Consider the following 11,853-nt stretch of genomic DNA (forward strand, 5'->3'; position numbering starts at 1 on the left):
TCTATGTTAAAAAAAAAAAAACAAAAATAATTTATCCAAGTGTAAAAGACATTTATCATAGTTGATATATCATGGTAATGTTAGAATTTAAGATAATAATTCAAAAGTAAATTTGATAAATATTCAAATATCATGTGAGATTGAACAATTAGTATCTACTTATAAGTCAATGACATGATCTAAATATAATAAAATTAATCTAATATTAAACTAAATAAATATAAAATCAATACGAGACATATCTAGATATTATATTAATATATTGAATCTAAATATATTCACAGAAAATATACTTCTTCTTTTTCTTTTTCTACTCTGGAGATAAGTTCTCTTCAAATATATATATATATATATATCAATGGATTAAGATTGTTGACTACGTACATATAGCCATGTGATGTATGTTACAAAGAATCAAATTACAACACTACAGTCTATATAGACTATAGTACTAAGGAATGTACAACTTGTTTGCCAAAACTCATGAATTTTCTTCTCCCTGTCAACTTCAGCTCATTAATGACTTTAGATTCCTGACATTATATCATTAATTAAACTATATAATAATAACATTAAAAAATATCCCAAAAATTAATTTAGCAGGTTATTATGTGAAATTGGAAGAGAGGTCTACTACTAGAGACATCACAATAATGGAAGAGAAGAGAGTTAGTGCCATTAGTTTTGAAGATTTTGTTACAAAGGTATGTTGATTCCAACACTAGTTTCTTTCAAATAATTTATGTCTTATATCTGTATTTATGCTCAAGATTCAGTGCAAGAGATTATATTGAATCATCATAGCTTTAAATGAATTATTATCAAGAACAAACTTTCCTTAAATTTTGTGCTAATTAAACTACTATATATACCTTAAAAAAGGCTTTTCAACTTAATTGACAATGAAAATTAGAAATTGAGTTTCTTTGTATTGAATTCATTTTTTAAGAAAAAAAATTATATGATCTATGAAATCTAGGGGGAGGTGAAAGAAGAAAATGGAAGGTTGAAGATGATCACAGAAAGAGTAGAAGAGAATTATCACTCTCTTCAACTCCAATTCTTTGATATCTTTACAAAAAAAGCATTCAAAGAAGTTGTGAGTGATTCAGCTACAAACACAATTGGTGATGAAACTGAAGAGGAGCATGAACTTGTTTCACTTTGCCTTGGAAGGAATCCAAGTAAGCATAACAAAGATGTTGCAAGAATTGGAAACAACTCCAAAAACAAGGTTAATAAAGAAAATGAAGAGTTTGAAAAACCATGTTTAACTCTTGGATTAGACTCTAAATGTGTGTTGCCAAAGGAATCAGCAGAAGAAACTTTGTCATCAATAACACAGAAACATCAAGTGAAAGTGAAAAATAGTTCAAATGATGGAAGTTCAGATCAAATGGCTGCTAAGAGAGCCAGAGTTTCTGTTAGAGCTAGATGTGATTCTCCTACGGTTGGTATCAATTAAGATATATTCTTTTTGCATTCTTTTTTCTTGTTCTAATTTAGAAAGTGGTATGCTTTTCAAACAGATGAATGATGGATGCCAATGGAGAAAATATGGACAGAAAATAGCAAAAGGAAATCCATGTCCACGAGCATACTATCGTTGCACGGTCGCACCGGCATGTCCGGTTAGGAAACAGGTACATCCGCAGCAAAAACTAATTTTGACATCGTAATAATTTTACCTTGTTGATATAATACTTTATCACTCCAAGGACGCGTTTAGTTATGCGTTTTCATTTTCAGTATTTTCTGTTTTTAGAATTTTATGGAAAAAAAACAGAAGAAAACAGAAAACAAAATTTTACTATTTTTTTTCTTTCATAAAATCCTAAAAACAGAAAACACCAAAAATGAAGTTTCTGAAAACTAAAATGCAAACTAAGCGCACCCTTGGATTTTGGTGTGGCTTCTACTTTAGTATTCAAACTCTTCAATTTCACAATTGAAGTTGTGTGTCCAATTGAAGTTTTTTTGGAGGCACATATATGGAGTAGGATTAACCAAATTTCATGGAAATGATTTTTTTCAGGTGCAAAGATGTGCTGAAGACTTGTCCATCTTGATCACAACATACGAAGGAACACATAACCATCCACTTCCATTTTCAGCATCAGCTATAGCTTCCACCACTTCTGCTGCAGCTTCCATGCTTATTTCAGGTTCTTCAGAGAGTCACAATTCTTCATTTTTTAAAAATGTGTCAACACTACACAGTGGTGTTACTGGTGTATGTCTTGGTCAGCAGTTTGATCAATCAAGAGCAACAAAAAATGTCTTCCTACCAAACAATAATGTAACTTTAGACCTCACTTCTTCTGCTTCAAACACTTTATTACCTTCAAACACTTCTTCTGCTAACCTTTTCACAATGCCTATTCCTTTTGAGGAGAAAACACACATAATAAGGCCAGTAATGTTGAGAAACTCTTCAAGTTGGGGTAAGCATTTTTATGAAGAGTACATAAGGAACCAAACTCTACATCCTCCAAAGGATGCTTTTTTAGCAGAAACAATAACAAAAGCAATGAAAACAGATCCAAGTCTTCATTCTGTGATAGCTGCTGCAGTTTCATCTATTGTGGGGCAACAAGGATATTCAACAAGTTGCAACAACCAAGAAGGAACAGAGATTCTTATACCTTCAACTCAATTGGGATCTTCCATTCCCTTCAATCAAAGTAACAAAGGATACATAGAAGGGTACTTCAAAAGATTGTTGTCCTCAAGTTCTGGTGCTGGAGACATGCTTCCATAGTTGATCACATCAACAATTAAGTTCAGAAGATAGAAACCAACACAAATCATTAACTCTCTTGTCCTCTTAACCACGGTCTGACGACTAGACAAGGTTCAATATGACTAGAGTCGCGAACAATATAACTAAACTCCTAATAGTTAAAGTCGCAAACAATATGACTCACAAGAGTAGACTTAGAACAAAAAGAAGGAACCAAATATAATGTTGTAACCATCATGCACATGGTTATTCCATGCCCTTTTTGTAACTACTTTTACTTTATCACCATATTCGCAGTAAACTGTAACTGTAAAGGTATAAGTCTTCCATATATATTAAGTTACGAATATTCCTATTTTAACATTGCATTATTGTAGTAATTAAGAATTAAGAGTTTAGGATTTAAGATTACAATGAAAAAATCAATGATAAGATTATCATTAAAATATACACGAAACTCATTATTTATTGTTAACTTGTAAATTTCTATCCTTTTATCCTTGGACTTGAGTAATAGACATTAGACAATGTTAACAAGAAATTGATGCTTGTTGAGCACGTAACATGTATATCAACAACAAAATAATAGCTAAAAGTGTTACAAAACCTTGAAGAAACCTCCAATTAGAAAAGCTAGAAGCTACAAAGGAGCCATTCCACGTAAATTGCCTTTATCATCTCTGTCCCTAGCACTATCCTTAGCATCGAATTTGTGAAGCCAGCATATTATAAATCCTACCTAACAAAAATTCGGTTAATAACATTACTATGGGAATGACTATCATGGAACTTAAATTAACTTCATCCATAATTAAGGTGTTTAATAACCAATTTTCTTATTTTGTTGACACAATGGTTATGGTGTAGCTTCATGTTGCAAGGTTCATCCAGTCTTGAAAAGAAAAATAATCATAGAAAACATAGGTAAAAAAGAAGTCATTACCACTATTGAATAAGCAACCATCTTCCAACACGTCTACTATGAAACCTTCAATAATTCATGGAATGCTTCCTGCGGTATATCAACGGAGCCAATGCGTTTCATTCGCTTCTTTCCTTCCTTTTGCTTTTCCAACAGCTTTCGCTTTCGAGTAACATCGCCACCGTAACACTTTGCAAGAACATTCTTCCTCATCGCAGAAATCCTACAACAAAGGTATAGTATTTTAGCATCACAGAACAAATGACTTAAGCCATCAGCATAAATGCTATAGGAAATAAAATGGCGAAGATAATTAAATTAAGACTTTGATCAAGATTAACAATTTCATATCAAAAGCTACATGGTTTATGGCAATCCAAAAGTACACATTATCATAATAATACTTCAAACAGAATCTTACGTCTCTCTTGCTATAATCTTTGAAGCAATGGCAGCTTGTATCGTTATCTCAAACATTTGCCTGCTCAAAATTTAGAGAAATTTGTGATTAAGTTGAACTAACAAAGTGTGATGCAAATAAACTTATTTTTATATTAAAAGACCTGTCTATGACTTTCTTCAATTTCTCTACTAGCTCACGCCCAACGCGATATGCTTTCATGTTATGAACAATAGTTGACATTGCATCAACAGGTTGTCCATTTAAGAGGATATCGAGTTTCACCAGATCAGATTGCTGATAACTGTAATTGTGCAAGTTAAACGTATTATAAAATATGCACTTGAAATATACAAATTTATTGTCTTATACAATTTGACCCGTGTACAGGGATGCCTTAATGTCTCAAGCAAGTAGGAGTAGGCATATCACATCGATCCTGAACACGGTTATAGGGAACGAATAGGGTCAAGGGTACTTACTCTGCATCCTCATAATCAAATGATGCATAGCCTGATGTTATGCTCTTCAATTCATTATAGAAGTCGACAACAATTTCTCTCAAAGGCATGCGATACTTCATGAATGCCCGTTGACTGTGGAAGTGAAACTCGAGCATAATTATCAATCATAAATCATAAGTGTGTCCATTGAAAGTAATACACACCAAAACGTTGAAATTAGTAGGGGACTAGGGGTGTCCAACGGTTCGGGCTAATTTACAAACCCATGGGGTTTTGGCCCAATAATCCAACCAGCAAATCCTGGGTTGGTTTGGGTTTGAAAAATCATGTTGGTTGGTTGGTGGGTTTAATATTTTTATTAGTTATGAAAGGTTTTTGTGTGTGTGTGTGTGTGTGTGTGAATATATATATATATATTAAAGATATCAAAGCCATAGATTCCACCCAAATCAACCCACTAATAAAGGGGTTCGGTGGGTTAGGATGAAAGAAAAGAAATTGCAACACCCATCCCAACCCACTAAATAAACTTAGAAAAATCTTCTTTAACCCACCCCAACCCAGCTCTTGGACACCCCCTAGAAACTAGTACCGACTTTTGTCGCAGGAAAAGCTTGTGACTTGAGCTAATATCCTTGGCAAATCACTTCACGTTATGTATTCATGGATTGATATAACAATGAAATGCAACCATGGCAAAAAATTGTACCTGTCAATGAATGAGTACTCCAACTGCTGACCCCTACGCTCCGAGCAAAGGGTGATAACTGGTCCCACATACCTTAAATCACCAACAAATTAAAATAAATAATATTATCTCCAAAAGCACCAAAAATTATACTTAGGGTTGTAAAAGAGCTTACTCACTAGGAATGATTATAGTAGCTAATACTGTAGGTTCCCAACATGCTGTCACTCGTTGCTTGGGATTAGAGGGTAACGTAGCAGGATTCTGAACTTCTAATTTGCTGGAAAGCACACCTTAAATATTAGTATATCATAGTGAAACATAATCAGAGACACACAACTTTGTTATCTACCTTCCATCAGAATATTCAAATATATAAGGCACAGTAGGAACAGTTGAGATAACATGAGCTCCATACTCCTGCTTACACAAATATAACATTTATATTAAGTTATCAAGTTTATAAAATTTATGCACATATAAAACTCTTGATGATTCCAACTTCTAACACAAATAATATTAAAAATGTATATGAATCATAAATAGATTTTAAGAACTTTGAAGGAATGAAATTTTGTAAAACATAAGCATTCAGCTTAAACTAATCATTTGCTTTCCACATAGTAACACGTCACCTGTTCAAGCCGTTGATGAAAAACATCCATGTGAAGTAAACCCAGAAATCCACACCTAATGAAATACAAAAAGATACATTAGAAAGTACTCTTCATGTTGCTAGCTAGCTATGTTTCAAAATTCAACATAACTGAATTCCCACCCCCACTCTTTTAGTAGTAGATGTCAGACCTGAAACCCAAACCTAGAGCTGTGCTAGTTTCTTTAGTAATAGAGACACTGGCATCATTACATGTCAGCCTCTCTATTGCATGGTTGAGTGCTTCAAAATCAGATCCATCTGCTGGATAAAGACCAGAGAAAACCATATGTTTTGCTGGTTTAAATCCTACAGTTTAAAATTATCAAATGTCAATTCAAACAAGACATTTAAGACAAAGATATGATCCCATGGATATTATATTTAATAATATTATTATACTGAGAACTATGAAGAAACTACAATAAATAGAATATCACATCAGCTTGATTGTTTGGCTACTTAGAAAATGAATAATGGTCAAGCAAAGCAGTGAACTCAGGCTACTCTCCGTAAGTTCATTAACTATGAAAGTAACAAATGAGAATGAAGTCTACAAGGCTCAGGATAATCGAAATGCGATGCAGTAAAGGACTATAAGAATATCATATATGCATGGCTCTCACAATGAAATATCTTGAATGAACAATAGAAAACAAGTAATTTTCTGGTTTCCACCCTGCAAAGAGATCACAAATTAATGGCTGGAGAGACAAAGGATAGCAATCATACCTGGGAGAGGCTCTACAGTGTTTCGAGTATGGTAAATTGTATCTCCAACACGGGCTTCTTTTGTTGAACGCATGCCACTTACAACATAACCAACTTGACCAGTAAGCAAGATTCCAGTAGGTGTAAGCTCAGGATGCATGATACCAATATCCAAAGCTTCATATGACTGACCAGTAGCAGCAGATGAAATCTTATCCCCCTTGCGTAGTATACCATAGGAGGAGGAGGGATGCGCTCTATAACAGCTGGAAGGACTTGTTCAAGACCCTTTCCAGTTTTAGCAGATGTTAGCAATGCATCACTAGGGTCAAGATCAAACATTGATTTCAATTGGGCTTTAACGCGATCAGGATCAGCAGTTGGCTGGTCAATCTTGTTTATTACAGGTACAATTGTCAGGTTGGCCTCAAAAGCAAGGTAGAAATTAGCAACAGTTTGCGCTTGGACTCCTTGCGCGGCATCAACAACCAAAAGTACGCCTTGACAAGCTGCTAGTGACCTTGACACCTCATAGCTAAAATCCACATGACCGGGAGTGTCAATAAGATTCAGCAAAAAACTAGGTGAATCCTTTCCGTCACTATGATCATCACCATTTGTCCTGTGCTTATAGAACATTGTTGCTGTCTGTGCTTTAACTGTGATTCCCCTTTCTCTCTCCACCTAAGACATTTCAAACTCCAATGAATGATTATACCGAAAAAATAATCAAGACCTACAACATCTTCCACCAAAATTACAAAACTTCCAGTTTTTTCAATAAACTCATTCCACTTCCTAATTCAACCCTACACATTCTTCAAATAATAGCACTTTTAGACAGTGACTACTTAACTTACATTGATACTCCACTAAAAAATAAATTTAAAAAAAGATCACAACTTTGAATTACACCCATTTCACGTAACACTGCAAAAAGCCAAATACACATTATTTAAAAAAATCACAAATTTAAACAACTTAGAAAATCCCCCATTACACTTATCAAATTGAAAATAGTCACAATACTGGGCAACACTGGTTTCATATAACATACTAACAGCATAAAAAGCAAAGCTAAATCTAAAAAAGTTATATTTTTTTCTTTTTTCTAGTACCTGCAACTTATCAAGATATTGGGGCTGGCCATGTCCCTTTTTAATGGTAGCAGTGAGTTCAAGGAGTCGATCAGCGAGGGTAGACTTGCCATGATCAACATGCGCAATGATTGAGAAATTTCGAATGAGTTCAGGAGGGTACTGGCTCAAATCTATGGCGCTCTTATCCTTAATGTTCTGTTGCCGCGACTGAGAACACAAGAGTGCACGCTGTTGGTGATGAAAGGTGGTGCTGCTTAATGAGTTGAATGGGAAAAAGGTTGAATTTCGTAATAAAGAGAGGTAATTTGATTGCCTTAGAGTCCTTGAAGTTTTGCTCAGGTAACCCATTTCGGGGTTTCAGTCACTGAATCAGAAGCAAGAGACGTGAAAGAGAAAGACCATAGCAGGAGCAGCAGAACGCAGCTGAATTCTGATGTGTTTGTGGTTTGCTTCATTACGACGCCGTTTTACTATATGCTATGGGCTCATTGGGCTGGGCTTTTTTAACAAATATATTCTTGGATGTGTGCCTTGATGCAGCCCAAAAACAAAATCCTTTTAATATAAAAACGGTTTTTCATCACGTCTTTTTCTGGAGAGGAGAGGGGGGAGGGGAGCGGAGGAGACTGACGGGTTGAAAGTGTTGTGTAGGCCAACATTTTTTCTGGTTAAAGTAAATTTTGTTTGTCTTTAAGTTTGTCAAAAAATTTTAAAATGTTTTTAAATTTCATTTTATTTTAATTTTGTTTTAAAAATTTTTAATTTACATTAAATATATTTCTAACACTAAATTTTTTATAAAATTTAAAACAATGTAACAATAATGTATAAAAATTATGCTTAATTTGTTTGTATTAAAGGTTATTCTTATGAAATTATTATTGAATTGATCTTAAATTTTTTAAAAAATTAGCCGTCAAAATATGCAAATCGAAAACTTTTGGGACAAAATTGAAACAAAATAAAACTTAAGAATATGTTTAAAACTTTTATCAACTTTTAAAGATAAAAAATATGCTTCACTCTCTCTTTTTTTAATTGAAGCAAATATAAAGCCCATTTTTAAAATTGAACATAAAAAATGTCCTTTTCATATGACTTTGCCTATGTAAAATTAAAATTGAAACCAATTTAGTCGAGTGATCAATTCACTCGTTCGATTAAATAAGTGTAGATTTTAAATCTCGCCTTGTGTATATACTATACAGTAATTTATTAGCCAATAATAATTCTTAAATAGAGTTCAGAGACAAATTAATCATTGCCCGTTGAGTTAAAAAATAACATGGGCAACAAAAAAAAAAAAATACCGAGACTAATCGAGAAATAATAAAAGCGTATGTACTTGAAAGGTTAATAATATTCTCAATGGATCAAAATCTTATTCAAAATAATACAAATTCAGTACAAGCATCCACATTGCAATAGCTTTGGGTTTTTTCTCCATTGAAGCTTAAGAGTATTATATTAATAGTTAGCAAAAGACGCCAATAGGAGTATGGTAGAAATAACTGAGTAATTGCGAGTTCTCTTCTTGATTCATTTTCAACCTTGTTTTCACCTTGCCTTTTAGGTGTTTGTAGTATTTCCCCACTGATAGTTACATACTTACATTGCAAAATGTTCTTCTGCATTAGCTTCTCATTCCTTATGTCTTCATCTATCAATTTGTCATAAGCTGTGCGGATAACATTAAAAGCATACTAGTATGAACGGCCATCAACATTCATTTTAGCGAAAACGGGACAGAGGTGCTTTCTGAGGTTCACAATCCTTCCCTAACCCTGTGTTTCATCCACAGCTTCATGTCTTGCTGCAGTCAAAATATTCAAAGTTCCCAAGTGTTCTTCCGTCGCCAGCGCCACAAGGAAAAGGTGTAAGTATACCACAGTCGTGAGTTTCCTTCTCCATCTTTCGAGTACTGATTTGCTATTTGTGTACAAATTTAGTCAAAGCAATATACACTTTAAAATGAAGGGATTCACATACTTATTGAGTCTTATATTAGTAAACAATCCATATGCAGACATAAAAAGAAATGCTACAAATACAACTTGCCATTCTATCATATAACTTGCTTCTGTTGCTCATTTTATTAGTAACTTATTTAGTGTCCATTAGTCATAGCACAGTACATAATATAATTTTTATCTTCCTTTTAACTATTGATCATTTAGTATAATGATGCTTCACACAAAATGCAAACAGAAAGGTTCCGCCCGACAAGCGGCCAAACGCTAGATTAACATTAAAACCATGACCTACATATATGCAACCTTTGCTAATGGACATGCCTCCATAGACACTTGCTCCAGTTTTATAGGACCACAAAATCTTCCCATTATTTGCATTCATTGCATATATTGATCCCTGTTTGTCTACTGATCCAGCAAAGACCACATCATTTGCAACACTAACAGGTCCAATGGAAGAGCTGTTACTAGGATTAGCAGTAGACCACAGAATTTTCCCATTACTTGCATCCATTGCCACCCAACCACCACTAGTTGTAGTTATGTTTGATGGTGCAAGAGTGAAATTTTTGTCATCAGAGTTCGCAATGTTGGTGTAAACTCTCTTTTCGTCAGTCGCCGCACCCCATATTCCACCTCCTATTGTTCCACCTGGGCCAGCTTCCTGCAAAAGGGGCAAAAGCATCAATATGTTATATTTGTATTGATTAGTTACTACTCTACACTATATGTAAACTTAGTATTGAAAATCTGCATAAATGTTCAGTAAGTTAATCAATATTCTGGTGTGGCTCATACAGTTTAACAAATCTCATATTCAAAACATCTTCAGTTATAACTTATATGACATAATCTTAAACATTGTTGGGAATAAGGCACCATTTCTCCTTGAGAAAACACCTTTGACAGAGAAATAAAATAGACACAATCACAACACAAGAATTTAACGTGGAAATTCCAATTACCGGAGAAAAAACCACGGCCGTTGTCAAATGGCAACCAGAGAATATCACTATGTGAAAATTGTTACAACACATAGACTTCTTTCTCTCTAACACCGGCACCCCAGTACACCCACACTCTCTCAAAGCAAATATCTAACTACACCTCATAACACTCTCTAATCAAAGAGTACAGAGGAAAAGAAAAATCAGATACAAGCTTAAAGTGTTTCTGACTGGTGCAAAAACAAATAGAGAACTTAGCCTCATATTTATAGCCTAGGCCACCCACTCCATTTGCTATCTGCTATCCTAAGTAATGTGGGACTAATTCAACCAAATCCTAACAATCTCCACCTTGATTGAAATAGTCACACATCTTCAGCTTCCATTGTCAACACCGACAATTCTTTGCTGCCATTGTCTATACCGACAATCATAGTTCAGAGAACTATCATACTCCACCATGAAAGTATACTCACTTGGAATTAGACCACTCCAAGCATTTCGCCTTGGTACAGATCGAAACCTTGCTGAAAATTCATGGTGCAACTTCCAAATTGGCTTTTCCTGGAAGTTCTTCAGCCATCGACCTAACTCCGCCACACACCTTGCATCTCAACGCCAACCAATGCCCGTGTGTAATTGTGGACCCAATTTCCACAACTTATCCTTATCCATGGCAGTGCGGTAATACCATGAGGATACTTCTTGTCTTCTAGAGAACATCATCTTCTCTCATAGAGAGAGCAACCAGAGATCTTCTCCTTCAACGCCTTGTGCAAACCTGATTGTCTCAACACATGCTTGACTTGTATTTGCCACAAGCCAAAATTGATTCTTCCATCAAATTTCTCTATTTCAAGAGCACTTGAATATCCTGACATTGTTGCAACCGTATACTGGAATAGTATAACTCAACTGTAGACCGTGCACTAGGAAGGGTCCCCAGGAAAGAGAGGTGGGTCACAATGGACACACTTAAATACTAGGTCTTTCCTTAGCCAAAACCTTTTCAAACTGCACTCTCACAGTATCACACTGCCTTCCAGCAACAACAACAGCAACCAAAGATCAACCTCAAGCTACAGGACAAACCGAAACTCTGATACCACTTGTTGGGAATAAGACACCATTCCCCCTTGAGAAAACACCTTTGACAGAGAAATAAAATAGACACAATCACAACACAAGAATTTAACGTGGAAACTCCAAGAAATAGGAGAAAAAACCACGGCCGTTGTCAAATGACAACC

At 34.8% G+C, this 11,853-nt stretch overlaps 4 protein-coding genes across 4 annotated transcripts in view; 2 read left to right on the plus strand and 2 right to left on the minus strand.

Annotated features, from left to right (window-relative positions):
- Positions 1–610: 610 nt before the first annotated feature.
- Positions 611–3,104, plus strand: LOC107486739 (probable WRKY transcription factor 72). Its single transcript, XM_016107308.3, has 4 exons — positions 611–704; positions 980–1,450; positions 1,530–1,643; positions 2,036–3,104. Exons 1-4 carry the CDS (start codon positions 654–656, stop codon positions 2,759–2,761), a joined length of 1,362 nt encoding a protein of 453 aa, XP_015962794.1. The 5' UTR covers positions 611–653; the 3' UTR covers positions 2,762–3,104.
- A 47-nt stretch (positions 3,105–3,151) lies between these two features.
- Positions 3,152–8,108, minus strand: LOC107486740 (translation factor GUF1 homolog, mitochondrial). The gene is given in 13 exon segments (XM_052260905.1): positions 3,152–3,478; positions 3,687–3,888; positions 4,087–4,146; positions 4,229–4,369; positions 4,548–4,661; positions 5,239–5,310; positions 5,393–5,497; positions 5,570–5,637; positions 5,853–5,907; positions 6,025–6,181; positions 6,605–6,820; positions 6,823–7,267; positions 7,702–8,108. Coding segments are annotated over 12 exon segments (1,929 nt in total). The 5' UTR covers positions 8,032–8,108; the 3' UTR covers positions 3,152–3,478; positions 3,687–3,722.
- A 1,386-nt stretch (positions 8,109–9,494) lies between these two features.
- LOC127746769 (uncharacterized) overlaps positions 9,495–11,853 on the minus strand; it is a 3,124-nt gene continuing 765 nt past the window's right edge. The window contains exon 2 of the mRNA XM_052261068.1: positions 9,495–10,320. Coding sequence (XP_052117028.1) covers positions 9,853–10,320 — 468 coding nt within the window. The 3' untranslated portion in view covers positions 9,495–9,852. The remainder of the gene's footprint in view (positions 10,321–11,853) is intronic.
- The window catches only part of LOC107486302 (uncharacterized), a 22,696-nt gene continuing 20,386 nt past the window's right edge, over positions 9,544–11,853 (plus strand). Inside the window, exon 1 of the mRNA XM_052261065.1 lies at positions 9,544–9,559. The gene's annotated coding sequence lies outside the window, so the exon portion shown is untranslated. The remainder of the gene's footprint in view (positions 9,560–11,853) is intronic.

This window comes from Arachis duranensis, chromosome 4 (genome assembly GCF_000817695.3).
Source record: "Arachis duranensis cultivar V14167 chromosome 4, aradu.V14167.gnm2.J7QH, whole genome shotgun sequence".
Lineage (NCBI taxonomy): Eukaryota > Viridiplantae > Streptophyta > Magnoliopsida > Fabales > Fabaceae > Arachis > Arachis duranensis.